At 45.0% G+C, this 19415-nt stretch overlaps 2 protein-coding genes across 2 annotated transcripts in view; one reads left to right on the top strand and one right to left on the bottom strand.

Moving 5' to 3' along the window:
- Positions 1-19415, bottom strand: part of LOC308523033 (uncharacterized protein) — a 128250-nt gene that overhangs the window by 67627 nt on the left and 41208 nt on the right. The window contains exon 2 of the mRNA XM_081096692.1: positions 1045-1225. Coding sequence (XP_080952818.1) covers positions 1045-1225 — 181 coding nt within the window. The remainder of the gene's footprint in view (positions 1-1044; positions 1226-19415) is intronic.
- On the top strand, positions 15331-15753 carry LOC308527989 (jun dimerization protein 2-like; the record flags this gene model as incomplete). Its single annotated transcript, XM_081103442.1, has 1 exon — positions 15331-15753. One exon carries the CDS (start codon positions 15331-15333, stop codon positions 15751-15753), a length of 423 nt encoding a protein of 140 aa, XP_080959568.1.

Here is a 19415-nt window from a genome sequence, read left to right on the forward strand (position 1 = left end):
TCACTAGTGGCCCGGTGCATGGATTCTTTGCACACTGAAAGGAAATTAATTAGAATAAATATTTTAATATTGCCATTTGCCCTTTATAATAGAAGTGTAAGAGACAAAAGAAAATTAGTAAAATGTATATGAAAATAATATATAAATTAATAAAAAATAACAACATGATATAACAACAACAATGAAATGATATAAAAAAAACAAAAACATGATATAAAAAAACAAAAACATGATATAAAAACAAGTGATAAAAACAATGACTGAGACAGTCATTCTAACACTGAGGCCGGTGTCAGATGGGGACAAATCAATTCTTGGAATCAGAACAACCTCTCCTCCGCAGATTCTGTTAATACTTCACCTTCGATTATGTTAGGTTGCAATCTTTTGATAATAAATCTAGTACCAATACAAAGACCCCATTTACTACTACGATTTCTCAGTAGCATGATGATTGCACCTACTTTCAATTCTAATTTATGACACGGAACTCCCGAAGGAGTAATACTTTTAAGAAATTTGATGGGAAAATTTTCCTTTTGGCATCATCTGTTCAATCTAGTATTATTGTCAATTACACTGTCATCTCTAAGTCTTAATGTAATATCTATTCCCCAGTCTTTTTCACCATGTGGGAAAATAATAGGATACATCATTGCATCTAATGTAGGAAACAAGATACTAATTTGTTTCATTTTAGTGGCATTCAGAGTATTGGGATCTGGTTTACAATGAATGAGCAAGTCCCTTTCAAAAGGAGGTCATCCATTTTCCTTTTTGAATATGACGGAAACTTTGGTTACACAGGAATAATTATAGCTACCCAGATCACTATTATGGTCATATTTAAGCATTGTTACTTCTGTGCGCCACCACCACTTTCTTTTCGCTTCAGAATGTCAACAAAAACAACCAAATTCACGATCGACAATGACAGATCGCAAAACATGTGTGGGATTGGCAGCACCAGCAAGAGCTGGTTGCTCTCTGTGGGGCGATTGGGCCCCCACTCGCACCTGCCTCGGCCTGGCACTGCCCACTCACCTGCTCCACCATCCTGCCGTGGTTCCGCTCTCATCCGGGCCCATAGGGGCTGGTAGCATCTCCACTGCTGTCCACTGCCAGCACAGCATCACAGAAGCTGCCATGTTCCGGGGCGCCCTCTGGTGTTCAGTGCACATCATAGCAAGCGGTGGAACTCCCAGTGAAACTCCTGGTGGAACTCCTGAGAGGAAAATTTGCATATTATGCTTTTATTATATAAGATTGGGCCTGATGATTTGCATGAATTTGGGCAGGGGGAGGACACAAGTGTTTGGTGTATAGCAAGCTCATTCAAAGTTCTTGGCCATGTGGGCTTAGACACATGCCTGCCTACTTCATGAGGCCAGAAAGGAGAATCTTTCACTTTAGGGTGGATTCAGTCTTTTTTTTTTATTTAACGTATTCATTTTTTATTTTAAAATCCATATGGTTTTATGAACTGGTGTCTCCCAACTAAATTCAGAGAGAGGGAAAGAGATAAAAAAAAAAAAGAGAGAGAGAGAGATATGAAAAGATTAGAGGCCTGGTGCATGAAATTTGTGCACTTGGGTGGGGCCCTCAGCCTGGCCTGTGCCCTCTTGCAGTCTGGGACCCCTCGGGGGATGTGCAACTGCTGGCTTAGGCCCACTCCCCAAGCTGGTAGTTGGACATCCTTCTTGCAGTCTGGGACCCCTCAATCCTTACCACTCACCTGCTCGCTGCACCTTACTGCTGCAGGGGAGGTGAGAGAGGCTCTTGCCACCACAGCTGCACTGGCCAGACGTGAGTCTGGCTTCTGGCTAAGCAGTGTTCACCCTGGGAGCACAGTGACCACCAGGGGGCAGCTCCTGCATTGAGCGTCTGTCCTCTGGTGTTCAGTGTTTGTCATAGGGACCAGTCGTTCTGCCGTTGGTTCAATTTGCATATTAGTCTTTTATTATATTAGATGAGATGATCCATGAGTACTCACCTCATTTAGGTTTTAGATCCTGGGTGGCAAAAATGTTTTTATTATGTCCTCCCTGGAGGGAGGAAGGCTGGGAGGACAGGTGGCCCCAGGACATCTTGGGCCTGCCAGCAGCAACTCCTGGGAATTTTCACTTGTGAGTGGCCTGACTGGCCCCCTGTTCTGGCCAAGGAGGGAAAAAGATTTTCCTAGCCCTCCTTCTGCTGCCTGGTCAGTGGAGCTGTGCTGGCCCTGAGGGGGGGACCACTGGGGACACAACAGGCCCTCTGGGACCCAATGGGATGCCCTTGCTGCCTGGGATCAGAATCTGTCTCTCTGATGTTCTGGCTGGTTGTCGGGAGCCACCTTGTGGCTGCTTTTATTGTGGGGATCCTGTTGGTGGTGCTGGTGTGTGGGTGCCTGGCCCTTTCTCCGGAGATTGGACCTGCAGAACCAGCGAGGCTGAAGCACAGGCTCATCCTGTTCTGTTGTCCTCGCCTTGTTTTCCTTTTTGGCGGCTGCCAGTGGTGGTTCCCATCCCCTTTTGCAGATCAACGTGGTGAAGAGCACTCTCCTGGGTTGGGCCCCTGCCAGACAGGGGATGGACATTCTTGGCAAATGGGACCACTCTTCTTGCTCTACCCCCTGGTCCCTCTTCTCTCCGTGGGATGGCGGTGTGTGGAGGGGAAGAGGTGCTGAACCTGCCCTACCTGGGTTTCACTCCCGTGGTCTAACACAGCCAGCTGGAGAGAACCCTGATAGACAAGGACAGAAAGTGGAGACAGCATGGAGACTGGAAGGGCAGAGGTGTAAAGGGACTGCTGGGCTCTCACAGACATCAACTGAAGATCTGGAATGATATCTCAGCTGTGGGTGGTTGCCACTGAGAATTCTGGTGTCTAAACCCCAAGTTGGGCCCTCTAGTTGGGAGCACCAGGACCGAGAAAGGTGCCCACATAACATTTGGCTATAAAAAGCAGAAGGGTTGCTGTCTGCCAAGGAGAGACAGCAAGAGATGTAGGCACCCTCTTAAAGGGCCATCGCACAAAACTTTGTGTGCAGCCACTCAACTTGGGCTTCAGCAGAGGGAGGGCAGAGTGGACTGGAGCTGTGTGAGCAGAAGCCAGGGTTGGGGGCTATGGGGTTAGAGCTCTGAAGGCAGAGACATTGGTTTCCTGTGCTGAGTCATTCCATCACACTCCTAAGGACATCTTTCTCAGGCAGACCTTTGCTATCCAAGTGGATTTTGCCTGCGGGGGAAGGCAGTTGCCTCACTCTATTAGAAAGCCCCTTCCTCCATACTGTGGAGTTTCTCAGGCCCATTAAGAGACTGAGAATAACAATTAGCATCCAGGCAATTGCTTCTGCCCCAGTCTGTTGAAAAACCTCTCATCCCCACCTGTGGGTGAGAGCTTGAGGCTTCTTGCAAATGAATACAATCAGTCTAGGGCAGAAGTGGGTCTCTGAAGGCTTTGAGTATTTGCCTGCTCTAATTAGTCAAAAATAGCTTTTGACACAGTCCTATACTACAGATTGGTAAGGATAGTGGATCTACCTAATATATAGTCACAAACCCAATAGGAAGCCAAAATGGAGAAAAAACAAAACAAAACAACTCCCAAATGAAAGAACAAGAGAATTCTCTAGAAAAAGAGCTAACTGAAATGCAGAAAAGAAATTTATGAGCCATAGAGTTCATAATGATGGCAAAGATGCTCATAAGCATTAGAAAACATATAGTAGCTATGAAGAATGATATAGCAGTAATAAAGAACACAGGGGAATGAATACAGTGGGGCCTTGACTTACGAGTTTAATTTGTTCCGTGACGGAGCTCATAACTCAAATTACTCGTATGTCAAATCACTGTGAGGTTCGCTGCGCCAACTAGCAGTGGGATATCTGAAGCTGGCTCGTAACCTGAATTTTTTTGAGCTTGCAACTCAAAGCAAAAAATTGGCCGAGAGACGGCTCGTATCTCAAAACAACTCGTTAGTTGGGACACTGGTAAGTCAAGGCCCCACTGTATACAGAAAAGTACAGGAAGCCAAGGATGGGATCGGTGAATTAGAAGACAGGATAAAAAAAAAAAATCACTCAATCTGAGAACCAAAATGAAAAATCAATTAAAAAACAGGAGGTCAGCTTAAGGGGGCTACAGGACAACATGAAATGTAATTCATATAATAGGTGTGCCAGAAGGAGAAGAAAGAGAGCAAGGGATTCAGAATATGTTTGAAGAAATAATGGCAGAAAACTTTCCTAACCTGGTAAAGGAAAAAGTCAAAGAAGGCCAGGAGGCACAGACTCCCAAGCAAGAAGAATCCAAACAGGCCCATCATAATTACAGGCCCAGACACATCATAATTAAAATGCCAAAAATTAAAGTCAAGGAGAGAATCTTAAAGGCAGCAAAAGTAAAGCAATTTGTTACCTTCAAATGAGCTCCCATAAGGCTGTCAGCTGATTTTTCATCAGAAATTCTACAGGCTAGAAGGGAATGGCAAAGTACACAAGGTAATGCAAAACAAGGATATGAAACCAAGATTACTATATTCAGCAAAGCTATCATTCAAAATAGATGGTGAAATAGTTTCCCAGACAAAAAGATAAAAGGAGTTTGTCACCACCAAACTAGCACTGCAAGGAAATGTTAAAGGGACAGCTATCATGAGAAGAAAGAGAGAGAGAAACAGGCATACAGAATTAAAGTGGCAATAAATAAGTACCTATCAATAAGAACCTTAAATGTAACTGCATTAAATGCTCCAATAAAAAGACATATGGTAGCTGAATAGATATAAAGAAATATGACCCAATTATATGCTGTTTACAAGAGACATACCTCAGAGCAAAAGAATCACATAGAGTGACAGTGAAGGAATGGAAAAAAAATATTCCATGCAAATGGAATAAAACAGAAAGCTGGGTTGACAATACTCATATATGACTAAATAGACTTCAAAATGAAGGCCATCACAAGAGACAACAAAGGTCACTACATCATACTAAAGGGATTGATCCAAAAAGAGGGTATAACCATGGTAAACATATATGCACCCGATACAGGAGCACCTAAATATATATATTAAAAAAAAAAAAAACCTTCTAGAGGACTTTAATTGGAGACATCAATAACAATATAGTCATAGTAGGGGAATTTAACACCCCACTGACTTCACTGAATAGATCTCCTAGACAAAAAATTAACAAGGAAATAGTGACTCTAAGTGACACTCTGGGTCTGATGGATATAATTGACATTTATAGAACATATTACCCAAAAGCCACAGAATATACATTCTTCTCAAGTGCACATAGAACATTCTCAAAGACAGGCCACATGTTAGGACACAAACAAGTCTCTAGTTCAAGAAGACTGAAATCATATCAAGCATCTTCTCAGATGACAATGGAATGAAATTAGAAATCAACTACAGTAAAAACACCCCAAAACATTCAAACACATGGAGACCAAATAGCATGTTATTAAACAATGATTGGCTTACCAATGAGATCAAGAAAGAAATAAAAAACTTCCTGGAAACAAATGAAAATGAACACACAGCAATCCCAAATCTTTGGGACACAGCAAAAGCAGTCCTGAAAGGGAAGTTCATAGCACTACAGGCCTGTCTCAAAAAACAACAAAAATTAATAATAAACTATTTAACCTCACTACTTAAAGAATTAGAAAAAGAAGAGCCCAGAGTAAGTAGAATGAAGGAAATAATAAAGATTAGAGCAGAAAGATGATACAGAGAGAAAAATCAACAACAAAACAAACACAAACGAACAAAAAACCACAATGAAACCAAGAGCTGGTTCTTTGTAAAGATAAACAAGATTGATGACCCATTGGCCAGACTCATCAGGAAACAAAGAGAGGACTCAAATAAATAAAACCAGAAGCAAAAGAGATGATATAAAAATGGACACCACAGAAATACAAAGGATTGTAAGAAAACACTATAAACAACTATATGCCAACAAGCTAGATAATGTGGATGAAATGGACAATTTCCTAGAAAAATACAATCTCCCAAAACTGAATCAGAAAGAATTAGAAAACTTGAATAGGCCAATAAGAACTGATGAAACAGAAGGAGTAGTCAAAAAGCTCCCAGCAAACAAAAGCCCAGATCCGGATGGCCAATGGGGTGGAAAAGGGGGACATATGTAATACTTTCAACAATAAATATTTAATTAAAACATAAAAATAAAAACGGAAAAGAGTTTATCAAGCCAAAAAAGTGGGAAAATATAGATGATCCTATCCCTGCAATGCAAATCTACAAGGGGCAGTGGAAAGAGGATTAAAAAGAAAAAAAAAAGCATAAAACACAATGAAGATTATTGTGGTTAGCTGAAGTGAAAAAGTAGAAAAGAGAAAAGGAAACCAATATTCACTTAAAAAGTTAAAGCTGTTGGGTGTTTGACAGATTAAATTATTTTAGGGATAATGAGTATTTACAGGAGAAAACTAAAAACCCTCTCCGTGACAGCTTAATAGTAAAGGTTATTGGAAAACACAATGCAGGCTAGACATCAGCACTACCTTCTTTTTTCACTTTGGTGACAACTCTCTGAGTTTCTGACCATCGTTCCACAATCTCCTCGCATATGTTAAGAAGGGAATCTTCTTCCTGGTTGGAAAAGAAGATCAATTAATTAATTTCCTAGGGTCCCCTCAACCTGAACAAAGCCTATGCAGAGAGCACAGCTGGTGATGAGAAGAAACCAGGAAGAGGGTTTGGGAGCCACACAACAGAGAGTACGTTTCCCTCCGAGGCTCTGGACGCAGAAGTAATCCTGTGTGCGAGTCCCAGAATCCACACCTGCTAGGTCAAAAGCACCCACTCCATCCTGACAAGATCCAGAGGAAAGGATTCCAACTCAGAGCAGTCTTCCTCATTCTTTTGGAGCAACAACTTGTTGCCTACGTCAAAACCCTTCTCCTCCGTGAACTCTTCTTTGGCCGATATACTCAACTCAGTATGTTCTCCAAGGTTTATCACCTTCATGTCAAGAGACTGTTAATTGTCTAAGGCAAATTCATGTCTGTCTTAGTCAGCGGACATACAGCTCCAAATAATGACACCATGAAAAAAACAGGTCAAGGAGTTGGTACCAATGGGTACCCAAGTTACATCAACTTCTTTTTCATGGAGTATTATAAACTTCCCAGCTGGAAATAAAAACTAACTGAAATTGCTTGTGTCCTACTCTTTCACTCTACAATCTATACTGTCAGGGTCCAAAAAAAAAAAAAAAAAAAAAAAAAAAAAAAAAAAAGAATTGATCCTACTGTGTTGTATTTCCACTGAACTCATGAGCTTCATCACAAGCTGTGTTAAGGCTTTCCCAAAAGTAAGCCAATCTCACCCGTGCATGCTCTCAGGGGCCCTAGCCAGGAGGTCCTGGGACAGCTGCATTAGTGTTATATTGCAACCACGCACCTGATCAATAAGCTACCCTTTCACCAAGTGTTAGTGGAGATGAAGGCAGCAGAAATGATGAGGAAAGGCAGACAATTTGGTGACCTACTACTTAAACACAGCTTAAAGTACATATTTATGAGTTCTTCAATCTGCCTCTAAGAGGCTAAGTGCCAAGTTTATCTTTCTTTTTAAAAACTCTGATCTCTTATTTCTACTCCCACTCATCACTCCCGTACATCCCCCCAAAACACACAGCAATGACTACTGCATTTGTAAATACTATCCTATCCTATATAATAAACCCTATATAATAAAAAGCTAATATGCAAATCAACCGAAAAGCAGAAAGACCAGTCGCTATGACATGCACTGACCACCAGGGGGCACACGCTCAATGCAGGAGCTGCCTCCTGGTGGTCAGTGCCCTTCCACAGGGGGAGCACCACTCAGGGCTTCTTCCTAAGTTATCAGTTGGGCGCAGGTGGGGCTGAGGGGTCCCAACCCCCCACCCCCAATTTCATGAATCTCTGCACCTGGCCTCTAGTAAAGGATAAAGCACAAGATGCGCTTCAGTTCTGCCTGGGCCTAGAGACCTCTACCGGGCTTACCTGTTTGGACTCCTCCTTCCAAAATAGAAAGGAGAGGCTTTTGCCCTGAGAAGCTGTGGAACCGCCTCCTCCAGGACAGAGACAGCTCAGAGCACCTTGTCCCCCTCTGCCACTGCCAGAGGATGGGAATGAGACTGGGCGTCAGACATTGGTGGTAAACTCCCAGGTGGACATTTCAACGCCTCCCGAAGAAGGCTCACCACGGGCATCAGGAGCCTTGTCCCCAGGACATGGAAAGCCATTCCTCTCTGTGCACCGACAACCTTCCTGCTTCCTCACACCCTGAGAAGGAGGACCCCCTGCCCCCAGGCCCAGAACTCGGGAAGAGTGCTCCTCTCCCAGGAAAGGCCGCTGATCCTCTGGGACACGGGGCAGGGGACGGGGCTACAAAGACCTGACAGGGGCTGCCAGAGGCTCAAGAAATGAGTCTCTTCCCGCTTCTCACCAGGACAGCAGAGACCATGCCCTGCAGAGCGTCCTCCTCCCCCTCCCTCTCCCCTTCCTCCTCCTGCAGGAGGATGTAGGCACCTGCAACCATCCATCCACCCAGTATATGAAGCTGCTACCCGCACCACACCATCGCCTTCTCCGACACAAGCGCCTCCACTTCCCTGGGCGCCCCATCTTGGGGTCAGGGTCCTGCCAGCCCCCAGGGCGCCTGCTGCAGTGCCTGATGGGCCGGGCGGGCGCCCTGCGCATGCTCACAGAGGAAACCCAGGCTCCCGCTGTGGAGCTGAGACCCCGCAGTTCCACAGTGACTCACCCTGGAGTTTTGTAGCTTCTACCTAGAGCGCATGTGGCCTTCAGGATCACGTGGTCTCTAGAACCCTGGCAGGCAGGTATTCTTAACAGACTTTTTTACATTTGGGGGAGTCCAGAGAGATTCAGTCACTTGGCCAAAGTCACGCGGCTAATAACTAATCAGGACTGGCATTCAACTTGGGTTCCAGCGCTTGGCCCACCTCTTTCAGCTGTGCACACTCCCACACAGCTTCAGAGGAGCCTGCTGACTGTCTAGAACACCGCCTTTCCACGCTGCTCCCTAACAATACTCAGCTTTCAGGAAACCTTCCCTGATTCCCTGCCACCCGTGTGAAGACCACCCAGTGTGTTGCGATTGCTTCTCTGCAGAACCCGACATACAGTAGATGCTCAATAAATGAACAGGCAACCTCAAGTCATTTCTTTCAGTCATTCTACAGTTTAACCTTTATCAGACATTCCACTAAGAGCTTTTGATGCGTTATCTCCTGTAATCCTTCCAAAAGCATCATGAGGAGATACATGCTTTTACTGTCCAGAATTGAAGACAAGGAAACTGAGACACAGGGAGTCACACAACGGCAACCTCAGCAGAGACAAGAGTTTGAGGACACCAGCCAGAGCCCTCCTGACTCTGCAAAACACCTGGCTTGGGCTGAAATGAATTGCCCAGGAACCTGGGCTGCCATTCTCTGAACTGCACAGGAGGCAGGCAGGTCACTGGCCTGACTCCTTCATTCACTAAATATTACTGATTACCCACAGCATGTCATTGCTCTTAGGCACTGAAATACCAAAATGAATGTCACAAAAACCTCTGCTCTCAAAAGTTCTTCAGTCCAGAAGGAATAGCCATGTTTAACCTAATAATGGCAATATACTGAGATAAATGTGCTAATGGAACTTTTTCTAATGGAGGTTGCGGTAGGATGCCCAGAAAAAGACTCGGTTAAATTTGCCTGTTGGAGTAGGGTTGAAAGCTGTGAAAGTGTGGGATCCAGAAAGGCTTGCTAGTGGAGATAGGAGATGATGCTTACACTTTTTTGAAGACTAAGAGCTCTTTAGACAAAAAGACTGGAAGAGAAAGGAAGCAGATCCAGATGCAGGGAGTTGTGTGCCAAGGTTTTTTAGGTGGCCTCCAGAGAATCGTGTATGGCTTGAGCAACACAGTTCAGATAGATGTTCAGGGGACAGCAACAAAAAGAAGGGATTGTTTGTCTACCTTGCAAAGGGCCCCTTGAGAGAGTTCTCTCCTTGCATTATCATTGGTATAATGTAAATGAATGGACATGGGACGCTGCAATTCAGTAGAAATATAGGAGGGAGCATTTAACATCTTGCTTTCCTAGTATTGTTGTTAGTTTTGGTTCAAGTAAACTCTTAGAAAAATTCTCTAATGAAAGAAAGAAAAGAAATAGAGGATAACGTTAATATTAGTCCCATGACTTCTGTGTGCTCACTGAGTTAAAATGTGACAGTAATAGAGTAAGAAGCCAGAGCCAGTCCCCAAAGATGTGCCCCTGTTTCAAGTCTTCAGATGTATCTAGATCTACTAACCCAGTGGTTATCTCACAAGTGGGACTTGTCAGTTGACAGGCCTAAGAACCATCATAGCTCAAGGATCATGGGAGCCTTGTCCCCAGGACACGGAAAGCCATTCCTCTCTGTGCACTGACAGAGAGGTCAGTGCACAGCCCCCACAACTATAAAACCTACAGAAAATTCTAGTTAGTGTTTTTCTTTTTTCTTTTTTACTTACTTTTAATTTATAAACTAGGGCCCAGTGCATGAATTTGTGCACCTTGAAAAGAAATGCGGGCCTCAAGGCTGCAGTGGGCACAAGGGTGGTTCTCGGCCCATCCTCCACACCCCTGACTGGCCCCTCCAGCCACAGTCCTTGGGTCCCCTGTCAGCTGGCAGCCCAGCTCCCACCACCGCTGCTCCCACTGGCTGATGGCACTGGCCCCCCCTGTACCCGCTGACAGCACGGAGTGATTGGGTCTGGTGCCAGCAGCAGGTGTGAGCAGCGGCTGCTGCCCCAATCACCCCTCAGGAGCAGGGGGAGGTGGAAAAGCCCTCAGGGGCTATCAGGGCTGGCAGCCGCCATTTGCACCCACTGACAGCACAAAGCAATCAGGATCAGCGCCGAGTGCTGGCAGTGGGTGCAAGTGGGGCCAGTGCCGGCAGCAGGTACGAACACTGGGCAGGACTGTGGCGCGCTGGAGCAAAGAATTTTCAGTAACCACCAGAGGCTCGCCCCGACGACAGTGACCTGCACCCAGCCGTGGTCTGATGCCTCTGCTCACCTGATCCACCATCCCGCCACAGCTGACACCCGCCATGTTCCATGCTCTGCCACCTGTTGCCAATGCCCACCATGTTCTGCACGTGCTCCCTGATGGTCAGTGCATGCCATAGCGTCTGGTTGTTCGGTTGTTCTGCCGTTCAGTCTATTTACATATTAGGGTTTTATATATATCAATAAGTACAGACTCACTGGAAGTATGCAAAAATAATACATAGACACCTGTGCACCTTCACCCTGTTTCCCCCAGTGGTAATATATTACATAACTATAGTATACTAGTTATACTATATACTACTATAGCAGAGGTCCCCAAACTTTTTAAACAGGGGCCCAGTTCACTGTCCCTCAGACATTCCACACATGCGCACTGCGGGCCTGGGATGAGTCGGCTGCTAAGCGGGACAGGCAGCGGCGGCAAAAACATCCGGCGGGCTGGATTAATGTTTTCAGGGGGCTGCACATGGCCCACGGGCGTAGTTTGAGGACCCCTGCTATTATAGTATCTTGGAAGCTAATGGGCTGTGGGAGGTGCAGCAAGTGCTGCCAAAACAAGTGAAACTCACAAGAACATTGTAACTATGGTGACCACTACCTTGTTTACCTCTGGCTATAAAATAAAGGCTCAGCTTGCCTCTGGATCTCTCTCTGTGGCCTCAGCCAGGCAAAGGAAGATCCACCTAGACCAATGATGGTGAACCTTTTGAGTTCAACGTGTCAGCATTTTGAAAAACCCTAACTTAACTCTGGTGCTGTGTCACATATAGAAATTTTTTGATATTTGCAACCATAGTAAAACAAAGATTTATATTTTTGATATTTATTTTATATATTTAAATGCCATTTAACAAAGAAAAATCAACCAAAAAAATGAGTTCGCGTGTCACCTCTGACATGCGTGTCATAGGCTCGCCATCACTGACCTAGACCCAGCTTATTCTCTGTGCCTGTCATTTCTTCGTCCTTTCCCTGCCCTCACTCAGACTTTTGAACCCTTGGCTGAGCTGGCTCGGCACATGTGGTGCCCCACACTGGGCCTGAGTTCGGGGGAACTACAGCTGTCAGGTGAAAGGATGCTCCAGTAAAACATGTGCAGAAAACAAGAAGGAAGGTAAGGAGCGAAGTTCAGTGATATAACTAGGTGTAAAATATGGGAAATTAAGGATTGTAGGAAAAGAATTTATACATATTCAATGCTTAATGCTGTGCTCTAAGCACGGGGCTGTTCTGTGAGGTATGAAGATCTTTTTGATTTGTTGGATTTTGTAAGTAAAACCTGGACAGGGTTTTCTGAGTAAGGAAAGGTACATGTAGAGGCATGGGAGAAGGTAGGCCTAAGGAGCCTTATACTTAACCCTACTGCAGCCTTTCCAGACAGCTCAGTACCATGCCACCCCAGGAAAGTGAAGAATTGGCAAGTTCTCCCTGGGGTGATAGATGAGGACTCAGGCAATAGCAGAAAGAGCCAATCCTCGTCTTATAATGCAACTATAAAAATAAAAAAAGGGGAGAAGAATGTGTCTGTTAAATTGAAGAATGTTATGTGTTAAATTTTTTGAATTACAATACAGACAGCATCTGAAAGGCATCAGGCTTCCTGTACAATAGCCTCTGCTGACTTAGCCTGGTGGAAGGCTACAAAAACCAGACAAGATTTTTACCAGATCTAGTAATGATGTGGGGAAGAGGTTGTGTTTTGTATCTTTCCAGAAGGGGCAGTGCAGACAATTTGGGTACCAGAACATTATGTGCATCACCACAATGGACCCAGAGAAGCTCCTTGTCTCATCTTCCAAAGACTTACGAGTTGCCCCAATGACAGAAAAGTGGAAAAAAGAAGAAAGGGAAGGCTATGCAAGGGACTGAGGTGCCAACATGGGGTCAGCTGAAGAAGTTAACAACTGAGGCCCAGCAGATGGTAGAAAAACAAGATGTGGAAGCTACTCCCTCAATCATGTTTCTGCTATGCTAGCATTGGTTAGCTTCCAGTCTTCTACAAAGGCTTGTGCAGCCAAGTCTGAGGACTCTGTGTAGATAAGCAAAATAAACTTTCATTTAGTAGAAAAATGTTACTGTAGTTTGATTTGTCACTTATTGCTGTTTTGCATTGGCATTGTTTTGTTATTCTTACTAGTTTTAAAATGTTAACACATTGGCATTGTTTTGTTAATAGCCAGAATTTTATGTTTAAGTTTTAAAATGTTAACATGTCTGTAGTTTGGGTTTTGCATTGGCATTGTTTTGTTATTGTTTTAATAGCCAGAGTTTTGTTCTTGATGCTTAAGTTTTACTTTCATTATAGTAGCATAAAAATAAAAAAAGGGTGAGATGTAGGATGTGGCTATAGGGTTAAGCCTCGGACTGACCTGTTGGCAAAGCCACAAACAAGTCCCAGCTTAGAAGGCACAGTCTTCTTAGCATAATTAGGCTTGACCTTATGACACTCCCTAGATCTTATCTGGGAAGCTAATGGGCTGTGGGAGGTGCAGCAAGTGCTGCCAAAACAAGTGAAACTCACAAGAACATTGTAACTATGGTGACCACTACCTTGTTTACCTCTGGCTATAAAATAAAGGCTCAGCTTGCCTCTGGACCTCTCTCTGTGGCCTCAGCCAGGCACAGGAAGATCCACCTAGACCCAGCTTATTCTCTTTGTCTGTTATTTCTTCATCCATTCACCACCCTCACTCAGGCTTACGGAACTCTTGGCTGAGCTGGCTCGACACAATGAGTCTTAGTCACTTCATTAATGACTAAGACACTACTATTTCCATGGTACTTAACTTTAACCATGAATACTCTACTTTGTTTTTATCCCATTTAAGTTAAAATAAGTTGCCTTCATGTAATAGGACATTCTATTATGATCATGCCTAGCGTAAGCAGAGATTCTAATTCCCAGTGCCAACATATTCTAATTTCCAGTTTGACATGTTTGCAAATGCATGTACATGCCCTCTAAATGCTTTCCAAAAAGCCAGAAAATTCAGAATAATGATTATTTCTAGAGGAAAAAAAAGGGTAATACTATTGAGAGAAGGTAAGAAGATGTATTGATAATTTTTACTTTTTAAGCTGGGTGTTAGATATACAGATGTTGGCTTTATTATTTGTTTCATTATATATATGTATCATACATCATATTTCACATCTATGAATGTTAATAAAAGAGTAATATGCTAATTAGATCAGGAGACCTTCCGGAGACCTTCTGGACAAAGCCGGGGGCTTGGCCACCCTGCAAACCTCCCCCAGGCCCTTGCCCAGGCTGGCCTGCCCCCGGCGGGGACCATCTTCCATAGGGGCGTGGCCAGCCTGCAAACAGCCATCAGCCCCTCACCCAGGCCAGCCACGCCCCCCCCAGGGGGGGCCCCCCTACACACCGATGGGGGTATGGCAGGCTGCACACTGCCCCAAGCCCCTTGCCTAAGAAGGCCTCACCCCCCCAAGGGAACCATCACCCTGATCCGGGACCCCATTCAGGGCAGACCAGCAGGCCCCCATCTGTGCACCAGGCCTCTATCTGTACTAATGAAAGGGCAATATGCTAATTAGACCAGATGTCCTTCTGGACAAAGCCATGGTGGCGGGGCCAAGGCAGAGGCAGTTAGGAGTGATCAGGCTGGTAGGGGAGAGCAGTAAGGGAGATCAGGCCAGAAGGCAGGTGAGCGGTTGGGAGGCAGCAATCCCAGATTGTGAGAGGGACGTCCAACTGCCGGTTTAGGTCCAATCCCTAAGGGACAGTTGGACATCCCCTGAGGAGTCCCAGACTAGAGAGGGTGCAGGCCGGGCTGAGGGACATCCCCGTCCCATGCATGAATTTCGTGCACAGGGCCTCTAGTCCGATATAAAAAAAACCCATCAACCATAATGACTAGAATCACCACAGCCCCTCGCTGGGCTAGTCCCACCCCTCAGCAATCAGTTAGGGCCAATCAGGTAGGCAGGCGAGCCGCTAGGGGCAATCAGGTAGGCAGGCAAGTGACTGGGGGTGATCAGGTAGGCAGGTGAGTAGTTAGGGGCGATGAGTTAGGCAGGCAGAGCCCCGCGATCAATCGCCTCAAAGAGGGAGACCTAGGCCACAGCCTGTGGGAGGGATGATGAGCTGCGAGGGAAGGCGCTGGCAGCAGTGGAAGCTGCCAGGGCGGCTCCTGAGCAGGCATTGTGCCTGCAGCCTGGCCCATGCCCCAGGGTCGCAGCCTCCCCCTGCAGCTTCTGCAGGGCTGGACTGCCACTCCTCCTGCTATGATGCCTGGGCAGATCCCAGACCCTTCCATGACTGTGGGCTCTCAGCCAGGGCTTGGCCCCCTAACCGGACTCCCCAGCTCAGCCCTGATTGCAGAGGAGCTGAAATACGCTGACATCCACAACACTGGGGCCGTGATCGCCCCTTTGCACTTCTTGGAGGTGAAACTGGGCAAGAGGCCTCAACCTGTGAAAAATGAGCTAGACGAGGAAGAGGAGCAGAGGAAAAGGTGCTGGGAAAAGAACAAAGTGGCGGCAGCCCCATGCAGGAACCAGAAGGAGTGGAAGGAGTTTCTGCAGCGGGAATCTGAGTGGCTAGAGCTCATGAATGCGGAGCTGAAAACCCAGATCGAGGAGCTGAGGCAGGAGTGGCAGCAGCTTATCCTGATGCTCAACTGGCATCGTCAGGACCAGCAGCGTTAAGACCCCCGATTCCATAAGGCAACCCACTGCTGGAGCAGCTGGAGAAGTGACCATGGGCTCAGAGGAGGAAGAGGAGGAGAGGGAGGAGAAGGAGGGTCCCAGAGGACTTTTCCTTGCTGCATGGAAAACTACAATGAGGCTCAGCACAGCCAGCATCAGCCAGGCTTTTTGTGAAACTCAGATCAGCCACACCAGGGGAAGAAACTCAGGCTGATGAAACCCAGGACCAAGTGCTGAGACCAAAGTAGTCCTGAGAGGGGCCTATTCTGCCTGGGGCCAGGCTTGCAGGAGGCAGGACAGAGGCTCTGGGCCAGAGAGACACCCATCAAGGCAGCTGTGGGCACTTCTCCGACCTCTCTGTCAGGGCACCCACCCAAAGGACTTCTGAGTAGCCAGGAAAAGCCATGAGTTGCAACCAAAATTAGGCTAAATACGGAACTTAGAGTGAAACTGCAATCTACCTGCCCCAAGCCCTGACCCTGATCCTGATCTTGATGCAAGGCTGGAGAAAAACACAGTGCCAGGCACTGCTGTACCCACAGTGGTCCAGCTCAGTCCTGCCTGGAGTGGCAGCAGGGCGCACACTCACCGGCCCTGTTGGAGCTGCTGTGGGCACGAGGCATGGATGCCCTTCCAAAGCACATACTCACTGAACGTTTACAGACTGGCTGTCCTGATAAAGCATTCACATGCTTTTTATACTTTATTTTTTTAAAAAATATTTTTTACAAAATAAAAGATTTTATACAAGCAATATATAAATGGATTTCTATAACATTCAATGTGATACAGTATAAATATGCCATGGTTTGTTACAAACAGATATTCAGTAGTTATGGCCATTGCATGTAACTTCTAAGTACTGTAGTCTCTGGGTGTTGGGGGTGGCGGGTTGTGGTGCATTTCCATCCTGGTAAACCCTTCATAGTACTCAGTTCAGTATCGCTCAGTAAACACTCTTACTTAAAAAAAAAAAAAAAAAGAAGAAGAAGGGAGGCCCAGGCCATCGACCAGTGATACTATGGCAGGTGTGCAGCTGGCCAGCAATCGCCCCGCAGAGGGAGGCCCAGGCCAGCCAAGCCATCACACCCTACGCCTGTTGCCTGCAGAAGGAGGCGTCTAGTGGCAGGAGAGCGGACGGAGGCAGCACTGCACAGATGGCAAGCAGTGGCACTGGAGGGGGGAGGCAGCTGCCTGCAGCCAGGGGAAGGAAAGTCCCGATAGACCCTGATCTCAGGCTAGGCCTATGGACCCTACCAGAGGGGTCCCGCATTGTGAGAGGGTACGGGCCTGGCTGAGGGACCCCCTGAGTGCACGAATTTTCATATACTGGGCCGCTAATCTATAATAATAAAAGCGTGATATGCTAATTTGACTAGACATCCTTCTGAGCGACCTCTGGATGAAGCCCGGTCTGCGAGGGAAGCTCGGGTCCAGGGTGCCAAAGAGAAGCCAGTGCTGACAGCCTGGGGAAGGAAGGCCTACTCTTGCATGAATTATGTGCATCGAGGCTCTAGTTTCATAATAAAAAAGGAAGAAAGAATAAATCTAGTCTACTGTTTACTTGTTCTGCTACTAACCTTTTTTTTTTTTAATTCTCACACAATTTTATTTTTCCATTGATTTTTTTTAGAGAGAGTGGAAGAGAGAGGGAGAGACAAAGAAAAATATCAATGTGAGAGAAACACATCGATTGGTTGCCTCCTGCATGTGCTCTGACTAGGGCCCAGGCTGGGGAGGAGCCTGCAATCAAGATACTTGCCCGTGGGAGTTGGGGGATCAATTGAGGAAAAAGGAGACATGTGTAAAACTTTAGACAATAATAATAATAATAATAATAAAGATACTTGCCCTTGACCAGAATCAAACCCAGGACCCTTCGGACCACAGGCTGATGCTCTATCCACTGAGCCAAACCATCTAGGGTTACTACTAGTCTTTATTTTCTCTTCAGGTTAATATAACTCTCTGGACGTAACACTTCTAGCCAGTTTGTGGAAACACAGTTGCTGTGTGATGGAGCATTTATCCTCCCTCCTTTCCCACAACCATGTCACTGATGAGTCTGTGATATGAAATCAAATCAGAAAGATCCCCAGTAGAATTAGAAAAATTAATTATACTCACTGTTTTGATTTACTCAACCTTGCAAGCTATCAAGAGAGATTAGAATAAAGATAACAACGAAAACACAAAATTGCTGCCAAAGATTATTTTTTCAAAAGACATATAGAAAGATAACTTCACAACTGATTATACTGTCTTGTCTTCCCACTAAGAAGAACCTAACTAAACTAAGCAACTAACAAGGAGCCCTGGCTGTTGTGGCTCAGTTGGTTGGAGTATCAACCCATGCAATGAAAGGGCTTGGGTTGGATTCAGGGTCAGGGCACATACCCAATGTTTATGAAATGTTTGGAAACTGAGTCATGAATTCAAGCTTCAGAATACACACTGAGAAGGTGTGGAGCTTTGGAGTGGTGTGACACCTCTGCCTGCTCATGTCTCAGGGTTGGTGCCCACAGGGCCAGCTGCCCTTGTGACATTTTAATGGGACAACTCAGAGGTGGAACTGACACAGTATCTGTACTTTTAGCAAACACTTTGGAGTCCTAACTCTGGTGCCAGGAATGTGGCTAGGCAATAAGGAAGCAGTGGTGGCAGGTCACATCCTCTCCTCAGGCCCTGACTTGTCACATCTCATGTATAATCTAGCTCCTTAAACTATTTACAGGTCATTAAATGCCATAGCTTAGTTCTGCTATCCCCTCTTCTCAAAAGAAATCTAACTGATACTTTTCTAGCAGTTTCCTCTAAAAGTTATGAATCTCATAATTATTATGACTCTAATACATATAAACCAATTTACTATAAAACCAATATACCAGTGCCTTAAATCCTGGCATTTGTTATCTACACAAATTTGTAATAAATGCTTAAAGTTACTTGCCAGTTAAGATGACAAGGCCAATGTAAAATATGAGTATATGTTCCATACTGAAATATTAATCATGTTAATAAGAATTGTTCTATTTTCAGGGACAATTACTAAGATAATTCTATTAGCTATAAAAATAAACTAATGAGGTTCTATAAAACTGATACTGTTTTACTAGAATATAAAATTCAAACTTAGTTTATTATAAGATTTCTGGAATCACTAAAAGGTGTTAGGTATAACAGTAATTAAAATAAGGTCGAGGGTGATTAGAATACATGAAAATAATAATACTTTTTGAAAGTAGGATGGTTTAAAAAATTCAAAGTGGCATGTTAAACAGTAATTTATAGCAATAATTTTATAAAAAGCTTATTGGGAGAATAATATGAAAATATCTAGAAAATTTTATTTTAATTGAAAAAAGGCAAAAAATAGAGTGGGTAATTAGTATACATTCTTGGGATATAAAAACACAAAAAATGTAGTGGACACTATCATCACTCAGTAAGTTTTATGTTTAAGATTTAAAGTAACTAAATCAAGAGAAAAAAATGGCGGAGGTTTAGACGGACATGTTGGTGCCTTGTCCCGGAGCAGATAAGGGCGAGCAGTTAAAACGGGTAACATACAGCCTGAATAAGCAGAGGAGATTCAGCTGAGAGACAGTCTGCAGCCAGGAAAGACAGAGAACTCCTAGAAAAAGGGAGTGAGGCTGAAACCT

This window comes from Myotis nattereri (genome assembly GCF_964212035.1).
Source record: "Myotis nattereri genome assembly, chromosome: 1".
Lineage (NCBI taxonomy): Eukaryota > Metazoa > Chordata > Mammalia > Chiroptera > Vespertilionidae > Myotis > Myotis nattereri.